The sequence below is a fragment of the Hyperolius riggenbachi genome, chromosome 4 (genome assembly GCF_040937935.1).
Source record: "Hyperolius riggenbachi isolate aHypRig1 chromosome 4, aHypRig1.pri, whole genome shotgun sequence".
NCBI classification, from domain to species: domain Eukaryota; kingdom Metazoa; phylum Chordata; class Amphibia; order Anura; family Hyperoliidae; genus Hyperolius; species Hyperolius riggenbachi.
Genome location: NC_090649.1, coordinates 380,294,384 through 380,308,381, shown reverse-complemented (window position 1 = coordinate 380,308,381; position 13,998 = coordinate 380,294,384). Strand labels below are relative to the sequence as shown.

General features: G+C 44.0%; 1 protein-coding gene across 1 annotated transcript in view; it reads left to right on the top strand.

The window, feature by feature from the left end:
• Positions 1–13,580, top strand: part of LOC137504824 (apical junction molecule-like) — a 33,106-nt gene extending 19,526 nt beyond the window's left edge. The window contains exons 3-5 of the mRNA XM_068233415.1: positions 9,719–9,903; positions 12,923–13,253; positions 13,384–13,580. Of these exons, the coding sequence (XP_068089516.1) occupies positions 9,719–9,903; positions 12,923–13,253; positions 13,384–13,580 (713 nt within the window). The remainder of the gene's footprint in view (positions 1–9,718; positions 9,904–12,922; positions 13,254–13,383) is intronic.
• Positions 13,581–13,998: the final 418 nt, after the last annotated feature.

The following is a 13,998-nucleotide window of genomic DNA, read 5'->3' as shown; positions in this document are numbered from 1 at the left end:
ATATGGCCGAACGGTTTGGCTGAGCACCGTCAGGTGTTCGGCCGAACTCGAACATCACCCGAACAGGGTGATGTTCTGCAGAACCCGAACAGTGGCGAACACTGTTCGCCCAACACTAGCTGGCTCATGCACCATTGTTTTTAATTATCGCAAGAAAACACATCGCAAGACATTAGAAGACATCGGGAGACAAGACATCACAAGACAAAACATCACAAGAAAAGACATCGCAATATATCGCAAGACAAGATATCGAGAGACAAGACATCGCAGGAAATCGCGAGACAAGACATAGAGAGACAAGACATCGCAAGACATGAGAAGACATCACAAGACAAGACATCGAGAGACAAGACATCGCAAGACATGAGAAGACATCACAAGACAAGACATCGAGAGACAAGACATCGCAAGAAAAGACATTGCAAGACATGAGAAGACATCACAAGAAATCAAGAGACAAGACATTGCAAGATATCGCAAGACAAGACATCGAGAGGCAAGACATTGTAGGAAAAGACATCCCACAACAAGACATCACAAGATATCGCAAGACAAGACATCGCAAGACAAGACATCGAGAGACAAGCCATCGAGAGACAAGCCATCGAGAGACAAGCCATCGAGAGACAAGCCATCGCGAGACAAGACATCGAGAGACAAGACATCGAGAGACAAGACATCGAGAGACAAGACATCGAGAGACAAGACATAGCAAGACATGAGAACACATCACAAGACAAGACATCGCGAGGCAAGACATCGAGAGACAAGACACCAAAAGAAAAGACACCGAGAGACAAGACATCGAGAGACAAGACATCAAGAGACAAGACATTGCAAGAAAAGACATCGCGAGACAAGCCATCAAGAGACAAGACATCGAGAGACAAGACATCGCAAGACATGAGAAGATATAACAAGACAAGACATCGAGAGACAAGACATTGCAAGACAAGCCATCGCAAGACAAGCCATCGCAAGACAAGACATCAAGAGACAAGCCATCGGGAGTCAAGACATCGAGAGTCAAGACATCGAGAGACAAGACATCGAGAGACAAGACATCGAGAGACAAGACACAAAAAGACAAGACACCGAGAGACAAGACATCTAGAGAGAAGACATCGAGAGACAAGACATCGAGAGACAAAACATCACAAGAAAAGACATCACTAGATATCGCAAGACAAGACACCGAGAGACAAGAAATCGCAAGACAAGACATCCAGAGACAAGACATTGCAAGAAAAGGCATCGCAAGACAAGACACCACAAGATATCACAAGACAAGACATCGAGAGACAAGCCATCGAGAGACAAGACATCGCAAGAAAAGACATCGCAAGACATGAGAAGACATCACAAGACAAGACATCGAGAGACAAGACATTGCAAGATATCGCAAGATAAGCCATCACAAGACAAGACATCAAGAGATAAGACACCGAGAGACAAGACACCGAGAGTCAAGATATCGAGAGACAAGACATCGAGAGACAAGACATCGAGAGACAAGACATCGAGAGACAAGACATCGCAAGACATGAGAAGACATCGAGAGACAAGACATTGCAAGATATCGCATGACAAGCTATCGCAAGACAAGACATCAAGAGATAAGACACCGAGAGACAAGACATCGAGAGACAAGACATCGAGAGTCAAGACATCGAGAGACAAGACATCGAGAGACAAGACATCGAGAGACAAGACATCGAGAGACATGAGAAGACATCACAAGACAAGACATCGAGAGACAAGATATTGCAAGATATCGCAAGACAAGCCATCAAAAGACAAGACATCAAGAGACAAGACATCGAGAGTCAAGACATCGAGAGACAAGACATTGCAAGAAAACACATCGCAAGACATTAGAAGACATCGAGAGACAAGACATCACAAGAAAAGACATCGCAATATATCGCAAGACAAGATATCGAGAGACAAGACATCGCAGGAAATCGAGAGACAAGACATTGCAAGAAAAGACATCGAGAGACAAGACATCGCAAGACATGAGAAGACATCACAAGACAAGACATCGAGAGACAAGACATTGCAAGATATTGCAAGAAAAGACACCGCAAGGTAAGCCATTACAAGAGAAGACATAAAGACAAGACATCGAGAGACAAAACATCCAGAGACAAGACATCCAGAGACAAGACATCGCAAGACATGAGAAGACATCACAAGACAAGACATCGAGAGACAAGACATTGCAAGATATCGCAAGACAAGCTATCGCAAGACAGGACATCAAAAGACAAGACTTTGAGAGACAAGACATCAAGAGTCAAGACATCGAGAGACAAGACATTGCAAGATATCGCAAGACAAGACACTGCAAGACAAACCATCGCAAGACAAGACATCAAGAGACAAGACATCGAGAGACAAGACATCGAGAGAGAAGACATCGCAAGACATGAGAAGACATCACAAGACAAGACATTGCAAGATATCGCAAGACAAGACACCACAAGACAAGCCATCGAGAGACAAGACATCGAGAGACAAGACATCGGGAGTCAAGACATCGAGAGACAAGACATTGCAAGAAAAGACATCGCAAGACAAGATATCACAAGATATCGCAAGACAAGACACGGAAAGACAAGCCTTCGCAACACAAGACATCGAGAGACAAGACATCGAGAGACAAGACATCGCAAGACATGAGAAGACATCACAAGACAAGACATCGAGAGACAAGACATCGCAAGACATGAGAAGACATCACAAGACAAGACATCGAGAGACAAGACATCGCAAGAAAAGACATTGCAAGACATGAGAAGACATCACAAGAAATCAAGAGACAAGACATTGCAAGATATCGCAAGACAAGACATCGAGAGGCAAGACATTGTAGGAAAAGACATCCCACAACAAGACATCACAAGATATCGCAAGACAAGACATCGCAAGACAAGACATCGAGAGACAAGCCATCGAGAGACAAGCCATCGAGAGACAAGCCATCGAGAGACAAGCCATCGCGAGACAAGACATCGAGAGACAAGACATCGAGAGACAAGACATCGAGAGACAAGACATCGAGAGACAAGACATAGCAAGACATGAGAACACATCACAAGACAAGACATCGCGAGGCAAGACATCGAGAGACAAGACACCAAAAGAAAAGACACCGAGAGACAAGACATCGAGAGACAAGACATCAAGAGACAAGACATTGCAAGAAAAGACATCGCGAGACAAGCCATCAAGAGACAAGACATCGAGAGACAAGACATCGCAAGACATGAGAAGATATAACAAGACAAGACATCGAGAGACAAGACATTGCAAGACAAGCCATCGCAAGACAAGCCATCGCAAGACAAGACATCAAGAGACAAGCCATCGGGAGTCAAGACATCGAGAGTCAAGACATCGAGAGACAAGACATCGAGAGACAAGACATCGAGAGACAAGACACAAAAAGACAAGACACCGAGAGACAAGACATCTAGAGAGAAGACATCGAGAGACAAGACATCGAGAGACAAAACATCACAAGAAAAGACATCGCTAGATATCGCAAGACAAGACACCGAGAGACAAGAAATCGCAAGACAAGACATCCAGAGACAAGACATTGCAAGAAAAGGCATCGCAAGACAAGACACCACAAGATATCACAAGACAAGACATCGAGAGACAAGCCATCGAGAGACAAGACATCGCAAGAAAAGACATCGCAAGACATGAGAAGACATCACAAGACAAGACATCGAGAGACAAGACATTGCAAGATATCGCAAGATAAGCCATCACAAGACAAGACATCAAGAGATAAGACACAGAGAGACAAGACACCGAGAGTCAAGATATCGAGAGACAAGACATCGAGAGACAAGACATCGAGAGACAAGACATCGCAAGACATGAGAACACATCACAAGACAAGACATCGCGAGGCAAGACATCGAGAGACAAGACACCAAAAGAAAAGACACCGAGAGACAAGACATCGAGAGACAAGACATCAAGAGACAAGACATTGCAAGAAAAGACATCGCGAGACAAGCCATCAAGAGACAAGACATCGAGAGACAAGACATCGCAAGACATGAGAAGATATAACAAGACAAGACATCGAGAGACAAGACATTGCAAGACAAGCCATCGCAAGACAAGCCATCGCAAGACAAGACATCAAGAGACAAGCCATCGGGAGTCAAGACATCGAGAGTCAAGACATCGAGAGACAAGACATCGAGAGACAAGACATCGAGAGACAAGACACAAAAAGACAAGACACCGAGAGACAAGACATCTAGAGAGAAGACATCGAGAGACAAGACATCGAGAGACAAAACATCACAAGAAAAGACATCGCTAGATATCGCAAGACAAGACACCGAGAGACAAGAAATCGCAAGACAAGACATCCAGAGACAAGACATTGCAAGAAAAGGCATCGCAAGACAAGACACCACAAGATATCACAAGACAAGACATCGAGAGACAAGCCATCGAGAGACAAGACATCGCAAGAAAAGACATCGCAAGACATGAGAAGACATCACAAGACAAGACATCGAGAGACAAGACATTGCAAGATATCGCAAGATAAGCCATCACAAGACATCAAGAGATAAGACACCGAGAGACAAGACACCGAGAGTCAAGATATCGAGAGACAAGACATCGAGAGACAAGACATCGAGAGACAAGACATCGCAAGACATGAGAAGACATCGAGAGACAAGACATTGCAAGATATCGCATGACAAGCTATCGCAAGACAAGACATCAAAAGACAAGACATCGAGAGACAAGACATCGAGAGTCAAGACATCGAGAGACAAGACATCGAGAGACAAGACACGAAAAGACAAGACACCAAGAGTAAAGACATCGAGAGACAAGACATCGAGAGACAAGACATTGCAAGAAAAGACATCGAGAGACAAGACATCGCAAGACATGAGAAGACATCACAAGACAAGACATCGAGAGACAAGACATTGCAAGATATTGCAAGACAAGACACCGCAAGGTAAGCCATTACAAGAGAAGACATAAAGACAAGACATCGAGAGACAAGACATCGAGAGACAAGACATCGAGAGACAAGACATCGCAAGACATGAGAAGACATCACAAGACAAGACATCGAGAGACAAGACATTGCAAGATATCGCAAGACAAGACACCGCAAGGTAAGCCATCACAAGACAAGACATCAAGAGACAAGACATCGAGAGTCAAGACATCGAGAGACAAGACATCGAGAGATAAGACATCGCAAGACATGAGAAGACATCACAAGACAAGACATCGAGAGACAAGACATTGCAAGATATCGCAAGACAAGCTATCGCAAGACAGGACATCAAAAGACAAGACATTGAGAGACAAGACATCAAGAGTCAAGACATCGAGAGACAAGACATCGAGAGACTAGACACGAAAAGACAAGAAACCGAGAGACAAGACATCGAGAGTCAAGACATCGAGAGACAAGACATTGCAAGAAAACACATCGCAAGACAAGACATCACAAGATATTGCAAGACAAGACACGGAAAGACAAGCCTTCGCAACACAAGACATTGAGAGACAAGAGATCGAGAGACAAGACATCGCAAGACATGAGAAGACATCACAAGACAAGACATCGAGAGACAAGACATTGCAAGATATCGCAAGACAAGACACTGCAAGACAAGCCATCGCAAGACAAGACATTGCAAGATATCGCAAGACAAGACACTGCAAGACAAACCATCGCAAGACAAGACATCAAGAGACAAGACATCGAGAGTCAAGACATCGAGAGTCAAGACATCGCAAGACATGAGAAGACATCACAAGACAAGACATTGCAAGATATCGCAAGACAAGACAGTGCAAGACAAGCCATCGAGAGACAAGACATCGAGAGACAAGACATCGAGAGTCAAGACATCGAGAGACAAGACATCGAGAGTCAAGACATCGAGAGACAAGACATCGAGAGACAAGACATTGCAAGAAAAGACATCGCAAGACAAGATATCACAAGATATCGCAAGACAAGACACGGAAAGACAAGCCTTCGCAGCACAAGACATCGAGAGACAAGAAATCGAGAGACAAGACATCGCAAGACATGAGAAGACATCACAAGACATCGAGAGACAAGACATTGCAAGATATTGCAAGACAAGACACTGCAAGACAAGACATCAAGAGACAAGACATAGAGAGACAAGACATCGAGAGACAAGAGATTGTAGGACATGAGAAGAGATCACAAGACAAGACATTGCAAGACAAGACACCGCAAGACAAGCCATCGAGAGACAAGACATCGAAGGACAAGACATCGAGAGTCAAGACATCGAGAGACAAGACATCAAATGACAAGACATCGCAAGACAAGACATCACAAGAAAAGACATCGTAGTGTATCGCAAGATCAGACATCGAGAGACAAGCCATCACAAGAAATCGCGAGACAAGACATCGAGAGACAAGACATCACAAGAGATCACAAAACATAGACACCGCAAGACAAGCTATCGCAAGACAAGAAATCAAGAGACAAGACACCGAGATACAAGACATCGAGAGACAAGACATTGCAAGACATGAGAAGACATCACAAGACAAGACATTGAGAGACAAGACACTGCAAGATATTGCAAGACAAGACACCGCAAGGTAAGCCATTACAAGAGAAGACAAAGACAAGACATCGAGAGACAAGACATTGAGAGACAAGACATCGCAAGACATGAGAAGACATCACAAGACAAGACATCGAGAGACAAGATATTGCGAGATATCGCAAGACAAGACACCGCAAGACAAGCCATCAAAAGACAAGACATCGAGAGTCAAGACATCGAGAGACAAGACATCGAGAGACAAGACATCGCAAGAAAACACATCGCAAGACATTAGAAGACATCGAGAGACAAGACATCACAAGACAAGGCATCACAAGAAAAGACATCGCAATATATCGGAAGACAAGATATCGAGAGACAAGACATAGCAGGAAATCACGAGACAAGACATCGAGAGACAAGACATTGCAAGAAAAGACATCGCAAGACAAGACATCACAAAATATCGCAAGTCAAGACACATGAAAGACAAGCCTTCGCAACACAAGACATCGAGAGACAAGACATCGCAAGAAATGAGAAGACATCACAAGACAAGACATCGAGAGACAAGACATTGCAAGATATCGCAAGACAAGCTATCGCAAGACAGGACATCAAAAGACAAGACTTTGAGAGACAAGACATCAAGAGTCAAGACATCGAGAGACAAGACATTGCAAGATATCGCAAGACAAGACACTGCAAGACAAACCATCGCAAGACAAGACATCAAGAGACAAGACATCGAGAGACAAGACATCGAGAGAGAAGACATCGCAAGACATGAGAAGACATCACAAGACAAGACATTGCAAGATATCGCAAGACAAGACACCACAAGACAAGCCATCGAGAGACAAGACATCGAGAGACAAGACATCGGGAGTCAAGACATCGAGAGACAAGACATTGCAAGAAAAGACATCGCAAGACAAGATATCACAAGATATCGCAAGACAAGACACGGAAAGACAAGCCTTCGCAACACAAGACATCGAGAGACAAGACATCGAGAGACAAGACATCGCAAGACATGAGAAGACATCACAAGACAAGACATCGAGAGACAAGACATCGCAAGACATGAGAAGACATCACAAGACAAGACATCGAGAGACAAGACATCGCAAGAAAAGACATTGCAAGACATGAGAAGACATCACAAGAAATCAAGAGACAAGACATTGCAAGATATCGCAAGACAAGACATCGAGAGGCAAGACATTGTAGGAAAAGACATCCCACAACAAGACATCACAAGATATCGCAAGACAAGACATCGCAAGACAAGACATCGAGAGACAAGCCATCGAGAGACAAGCCATCGAGAGACAAGCCATCGAGAGACAAGCCATCGCGAGACAAGACATCGAGAGACAAGACATCGAGAGACAAGACATCGAGAGACAAGACATCGAGAGACAAGACATAGCAAGACATGAGAACACATCACAAGACAAGACATCGCGAGGCAAGACATCGAGAGACAAGACACCAAAAGAAAAGACACCGAGAGACAAGACATCGAGAGACAAGACATCAAGAGACAAGACATTGCAAGAAAAGACATCGCGAGACAAGCCATCAAGAGACAAGACATCGAGAGACAAGACATCGCAAGACATGAGAAGATATAACAAGACAAGACATCGAGAGACAAGACATTGCAAGACAAGCCATCGCAAGACAAGCCATCGCAAGACAAGACATCAAGAGACAAGCCATCGGGAGTCAAGACATCGAGAGTCAAGACATCGAGAGACAAGACATCGAGAGACAAGACATCGAGAGACAAGACACAAAAAGACAAGACACCGAGAGACAAGACATCTAGAGAGAAGACATCGAGAGACAAGACATCGAGAGACAAAACATCACAAGAAAAGACATCGCTAGATATCGCAAGACAAGACACCGAGAGACAAGAAATCGCAAGACAAGACATCCAGAGACAAGACATTGCAAGAAAAGGCATCGCAAGACAAGACACCACAAGATATCACAAGACAAGACATCGAGAGACAAGCCATCGAGAGACAAGACATCGCAAGAAAAGACATCGCAAGACATGAGAAGACATCACAAGACAAGACATCGAGAGACAAGACATTGCAAGATATCGCAAGATAAGCCATCACAAGACAAGACATCAAGAGATAAGACACAGAGAGACAAGACACCGAGAGTCAAGATATCGAGAGACAAGACATCGAGAGACAAGACATCGAGAGACAAGACATCGCAAGACATGAGAACACATCACAAGACAAGACATCGCGAGGCAAGACATCGAGAGACAAGACACCAAAAGAAAAGACACCGAGAGACAAGACATCGAGAGACAAGACATCAAGAGACAAGACATTGCAAGAAAAGACATCGCGAGACAAGCCATCAAGAGACAAGACATCGAGAGACAAGACATCGCAAGACATGAGAAGATATAACAAGACAAGACATCGAGAGACAAGACATTGCAAGACAAGCCATCGCAAGACAAGCCATCGCAAGACAAGACATCAAGAGACAAGCCATCGGGAGTCAAGACATCGAGAGTCAAGACATCGAGAGACAAGACATCGAGAGACAAGACATCGAGAGACAAGACACAAAAAGACAAGACACCGAGAGACAAGACATCTAGAGAGAAGACATCGAGAGACAAGACATCGAGAGACAAAACATCACAAGAAAAGACATCGCTAGATATCGCAAGACAAGACACCGAGAGACAAGAAATCGCAAGACAAGACATCCAGAGACAAGACATTGCAAGAAAAGGCATCGCAAGACAAGACACCACAAGATATCACAAGACAAGACATCGAGAGACAAGCCATCGAGAGACAAGACATCGCAAGAAAAGACATCGCAAGACATGAGAAGACATCACAAGACAAGACATCGAGAGACAAGACATTGCAAGATATCGCAAGATAAGCCATCACAAGACATCAAGAGATAAGACACCGAGAGACAAGACACCGAGAGTCAAGATATCGAGAGACAAGACATCGAGAGACAAGACATCGAGAGACAAGACATCGCAAGACATGAGAAGACATCGAGAGACAAGACATTGCAAGATATCGCATGACAAGCTATCGCAAGACAAGACATCAAAAGACAAGACATCGAGAGACAAGACATCGAGAGTCAAGACATCGAGAGACAAGACATCGAGAGACAAGACACGAAAAGACAAGACACCAAGAGTAAAGACATCGAGAGACAAGACATCGAGAGACAAGACATTGCAAGAAAAGACATCGAGAGACAAGACATCGCAAGACATGAGAAGACATCACAAGACAAGACATCGAGAGACAAGACATTGCAAGATATTGCAAGACAAGACACCGCAAGGTAAGCCATTACAAGAGAAGACATAAAGACAAGACATCGAGAGACAAGACATCGAGAGACAAGACATCGAGAGACAAGACATCGCAAGACATGAGAAGACATCACAAGACAAGACATCGAGAGACAAGACATTGCAAGATATCGCAAGACAAGACACCGCAAGGTAAGCCATCACAAGACAAGACATCAAGAGACAAGACATCGAGAGTCAAGACATCGAGAGACAAGACATCGAGAGATAAGACATCGCAAGACATGAGAAGACATCACAAGACAAGACATCGAGAGACAAGACATTGCAAGATATCGCAAGACAAGCTATCGCAAGACAGGACATCAAAAGACAAGACATTGAGAGACAAGACATCAAGAGTCAAGACATCGAGAGACAAGACATCGAGAGACTAGACACGAAAAGACAAGAAACCGAGAGACAAGACATCGAGAGTCAAGACATCGAGAGACAAGACATTGCAAGAAAACACATCGCAAGACAAGACATCACAAGATATTGCAAGACAAGACACGGAAAGACAAGCCTTCGCAACACAAGACATTGAGAGACAAGAGATCGAGAGACAAGACATCGCAAGACATGAGAAGACATCACAAGACAAGACATCGAGAGACAAGACATTGCAAGATATCGCAAGACAAGACACTGCAAGACAAGCCATCGCAAGACAAGACATTGCAAGATATCGCAAGACAAGACACTGCAAGACAAACCATCGCAAGACAAGACATCAAGAGACAAGACATCGAGAGTCAAGACATCGAGAGTCAAGACATCGCAAGACATGAGAAGACATCACAAGACAAGACATTGCAAGATATCGCAAGACAAGACAGTGCAAGACAAGCCATCGAGAGACAAGACATCGAGAGACAAGACATCGAGAGTCAAGACATCGAGAGACAAGACATCGAGAGTCAAGACATCGAGAGACAAGACATCGAGAGACAAGACATTGCAAGAAAAGACATCGCAAGACAAGATATCACAAGATATCGCAAGACAAGACACGGAAAGACAAGCCTTCGCAGCACAAGACATCGAGAGACAAGAAATCGAGAGACAAGACATCGCAAGACATGAGAAGACATCACAAGACATCGAGAGACAAGACATTGCAAGATATTGCAAGACAAGACACTGCAAGACAAGACATCAAGAGACAAGACATAGAGAGACAAGACATCGAGAGACAAGAGATTGTAGGACATGAGAAGAGATCACAAGACAAGACATTGCAAGACAAGACACCGCAAGACAAGCCATCGAGAGACAAGACATCGAAGGACAAGACATCGAGAGTCAAGACATCGAGAGACAAGACATCAAATGACAAGACATCGCAAGACAAGACATCACAAGAAAAGACATCGTAGTGTATCGCAAGATCAGACATCGAGAGACAAGCCATCACAAGAAATCGCGAGACAAGACATCGAGAGACAAGACATCACAAGAGATCACAAAACATAGACACCGCAAGACAAGCTATCGCAAGACAAGAAATCAAGAGACAAGACACCGAGATACAAGACATCGAGAGACAAGACATTGCAAGACATGAGAAGACATCACAAGACAAGACATTGAGAGACAAGACACTGCAAGATATTGCAAGACAAGACACCGCAAGGTAAGCCATTACAAGAGAAGACAAAGACAAGACATCGAGAGACAAGACATTGAGAGACAAGACATCGCAAGACATGAGAAGACATCACAAGACAAGACATCGAGAGACAAGATATTGCGAGATATCGCAAGACAAGACACCGCAAGACAAGCCATCAAAAGACAAGACATCGAGAGTCAAGACATCGAGAGACAAGACATCGAGAGACAAGACATCGCAAGAAAACACATCGCAAGACATTAGAAGACATCGAGAGACAAGACATCACAAGACAAGGCATCACAAGAAAAGACATCGCAATATATCGGAAGACAAGATATCGAGAGACAAGACATAGCAGGAAATCACGAGACAAGACATCGAGAGACAAGACATTGCAAGAAAAGACATCGCAAGACAAGACATCACAAAATATCGCAAGTCAAGACACATGAAAGACAAGCCTTCGCAACACAAGACATCGAGAGACAAGACATCGCAAGAAATGAGAAGACATCACAAGACAAGACATCGAGAGACAAGACATTGCAAGATATCGCAAGACAAGACACTGCAAGACAAGCCATCGCAAGACAAGACATCAAGAGACCAGACATAGAGAGACAAGACATCGAGAGTCAAGACATCGAGAGACAAGACATCGCAGGACACGAGAAGACATTGCAAGACAAGACATCGCAAGACAAGCCATCGAGAGACTAGACATCAAGAGACAAGACATCGAGAGTCAAGACATCGAGAGACAAGACATCGAGAGACAAGACATCGCAAGAAAAGACATTGCAAAACATTAGAAGACATCGAGAGACAAGACATCGCAAGACAAGACATCACAAGAAAAGACATAGAGAGACAAGACATTGCAAGATATCGCAAGACAAGACACTGCAAGACAAGCCATCGCAAGACAAGAGAGACAAGACATCGAGAGACAAGACATCACAAGAGAAGACATCGCAAGACAAGACATCACAAGATATTGCAAGACAAGACACGGAAAGACAAGCCTTCGCAACACAAGACATCTAGAGACAAGAGATCGAGAGACAAGACATCGCAAGAAATGAGAAGACATCACAAGACAAGACATCGAGAGTCAAGACATCGAGAGACAAGACATCGCAAGACATGAGAAGACATCACAAGACAAGACATCGAGAGACAAGACATTGCAAGATATCGCAAGACAAGACACTGCAAGACAAGCCATCGCAAGACAAGACATCGAGAGACAAGACATTGCAAGATATCGCAAGACAAGACACTGCAAGACAAACCATCGCAAGACAGGACATCAAGAGACAAGACATCGAGAGTGAAGACATCGAGAGACAAGACATCGCAAGACATGAGAAGACATCACAAGACAAGACATTGCAAGATATCGCAAGACAAGACACTGCAAGACAAACCATCGCAAAACAAGACATCGAGAGACAAGACATCGAGAGACAAGAGATCGAGAGACAAGACATCGCAAGACATGAGAAGACATCACATGACAAGACATCGAGAGACAAGACATTGCAAGATATCGCAAGACAAGCTATCGCAAGACAGGACATCAAAAGACAAGACATCGAGAGACAAGATATTGCAAGATATCGCAAGACAAGACACCGCAAGACAAGCCATCAAAAGACAAGACATCAAGAGACAAGACATCGAGAGACAAGACATTGAGAGACAAGACATCGAGAGACAAGACACGAAAAGACAAGACACCGAGAGACAAGACATTGCAAGAAAAGACATCGAGAGACAAGACTTTGCAAGACATGAGAAGACATCACAAGACAAGACATCGAGAGACAAGATATTGCAAGATATCGCCAGACAAGACACCGCAAGACAAGCCATCAAAAGACAAGACATCAAGAGACAAGACATCGAGAGTCAAGACATCGAGAGACAAGACATTGCAATAAAACACCTCGCAAGACATTAGAAGACAAGATATCGAGAGACAAGACATCGCAGGAAATCGAGAGACAAGACATTGCAAGTAAAGACATCGCAAGACAAGACATCACAAGATATTGCAAGACAAGACACGGAAAGACAAGCCTTCGCAACACAAGACATCGAGAGACAAGAGATCGAGAGACAAGACATCGCAAGACATGAGAAGACATCACAAGACAAGACACCGAGAGACAAGACATTGCAAGATATCGCAAGACAAGACACTGCAAGACAAGCCATCGCAAGACAAGACATCAAGAGACAAGACAGAGAGACAAGACATCGCAGGACATGAGAAGACAGCACAAGACAAGACATTGCAAGATATTCCAAGACAAGACACGGCAAGACAAGCCATCGAGAGACAAGACATCGAGAGACAAGACATCGAGAGACAAGAC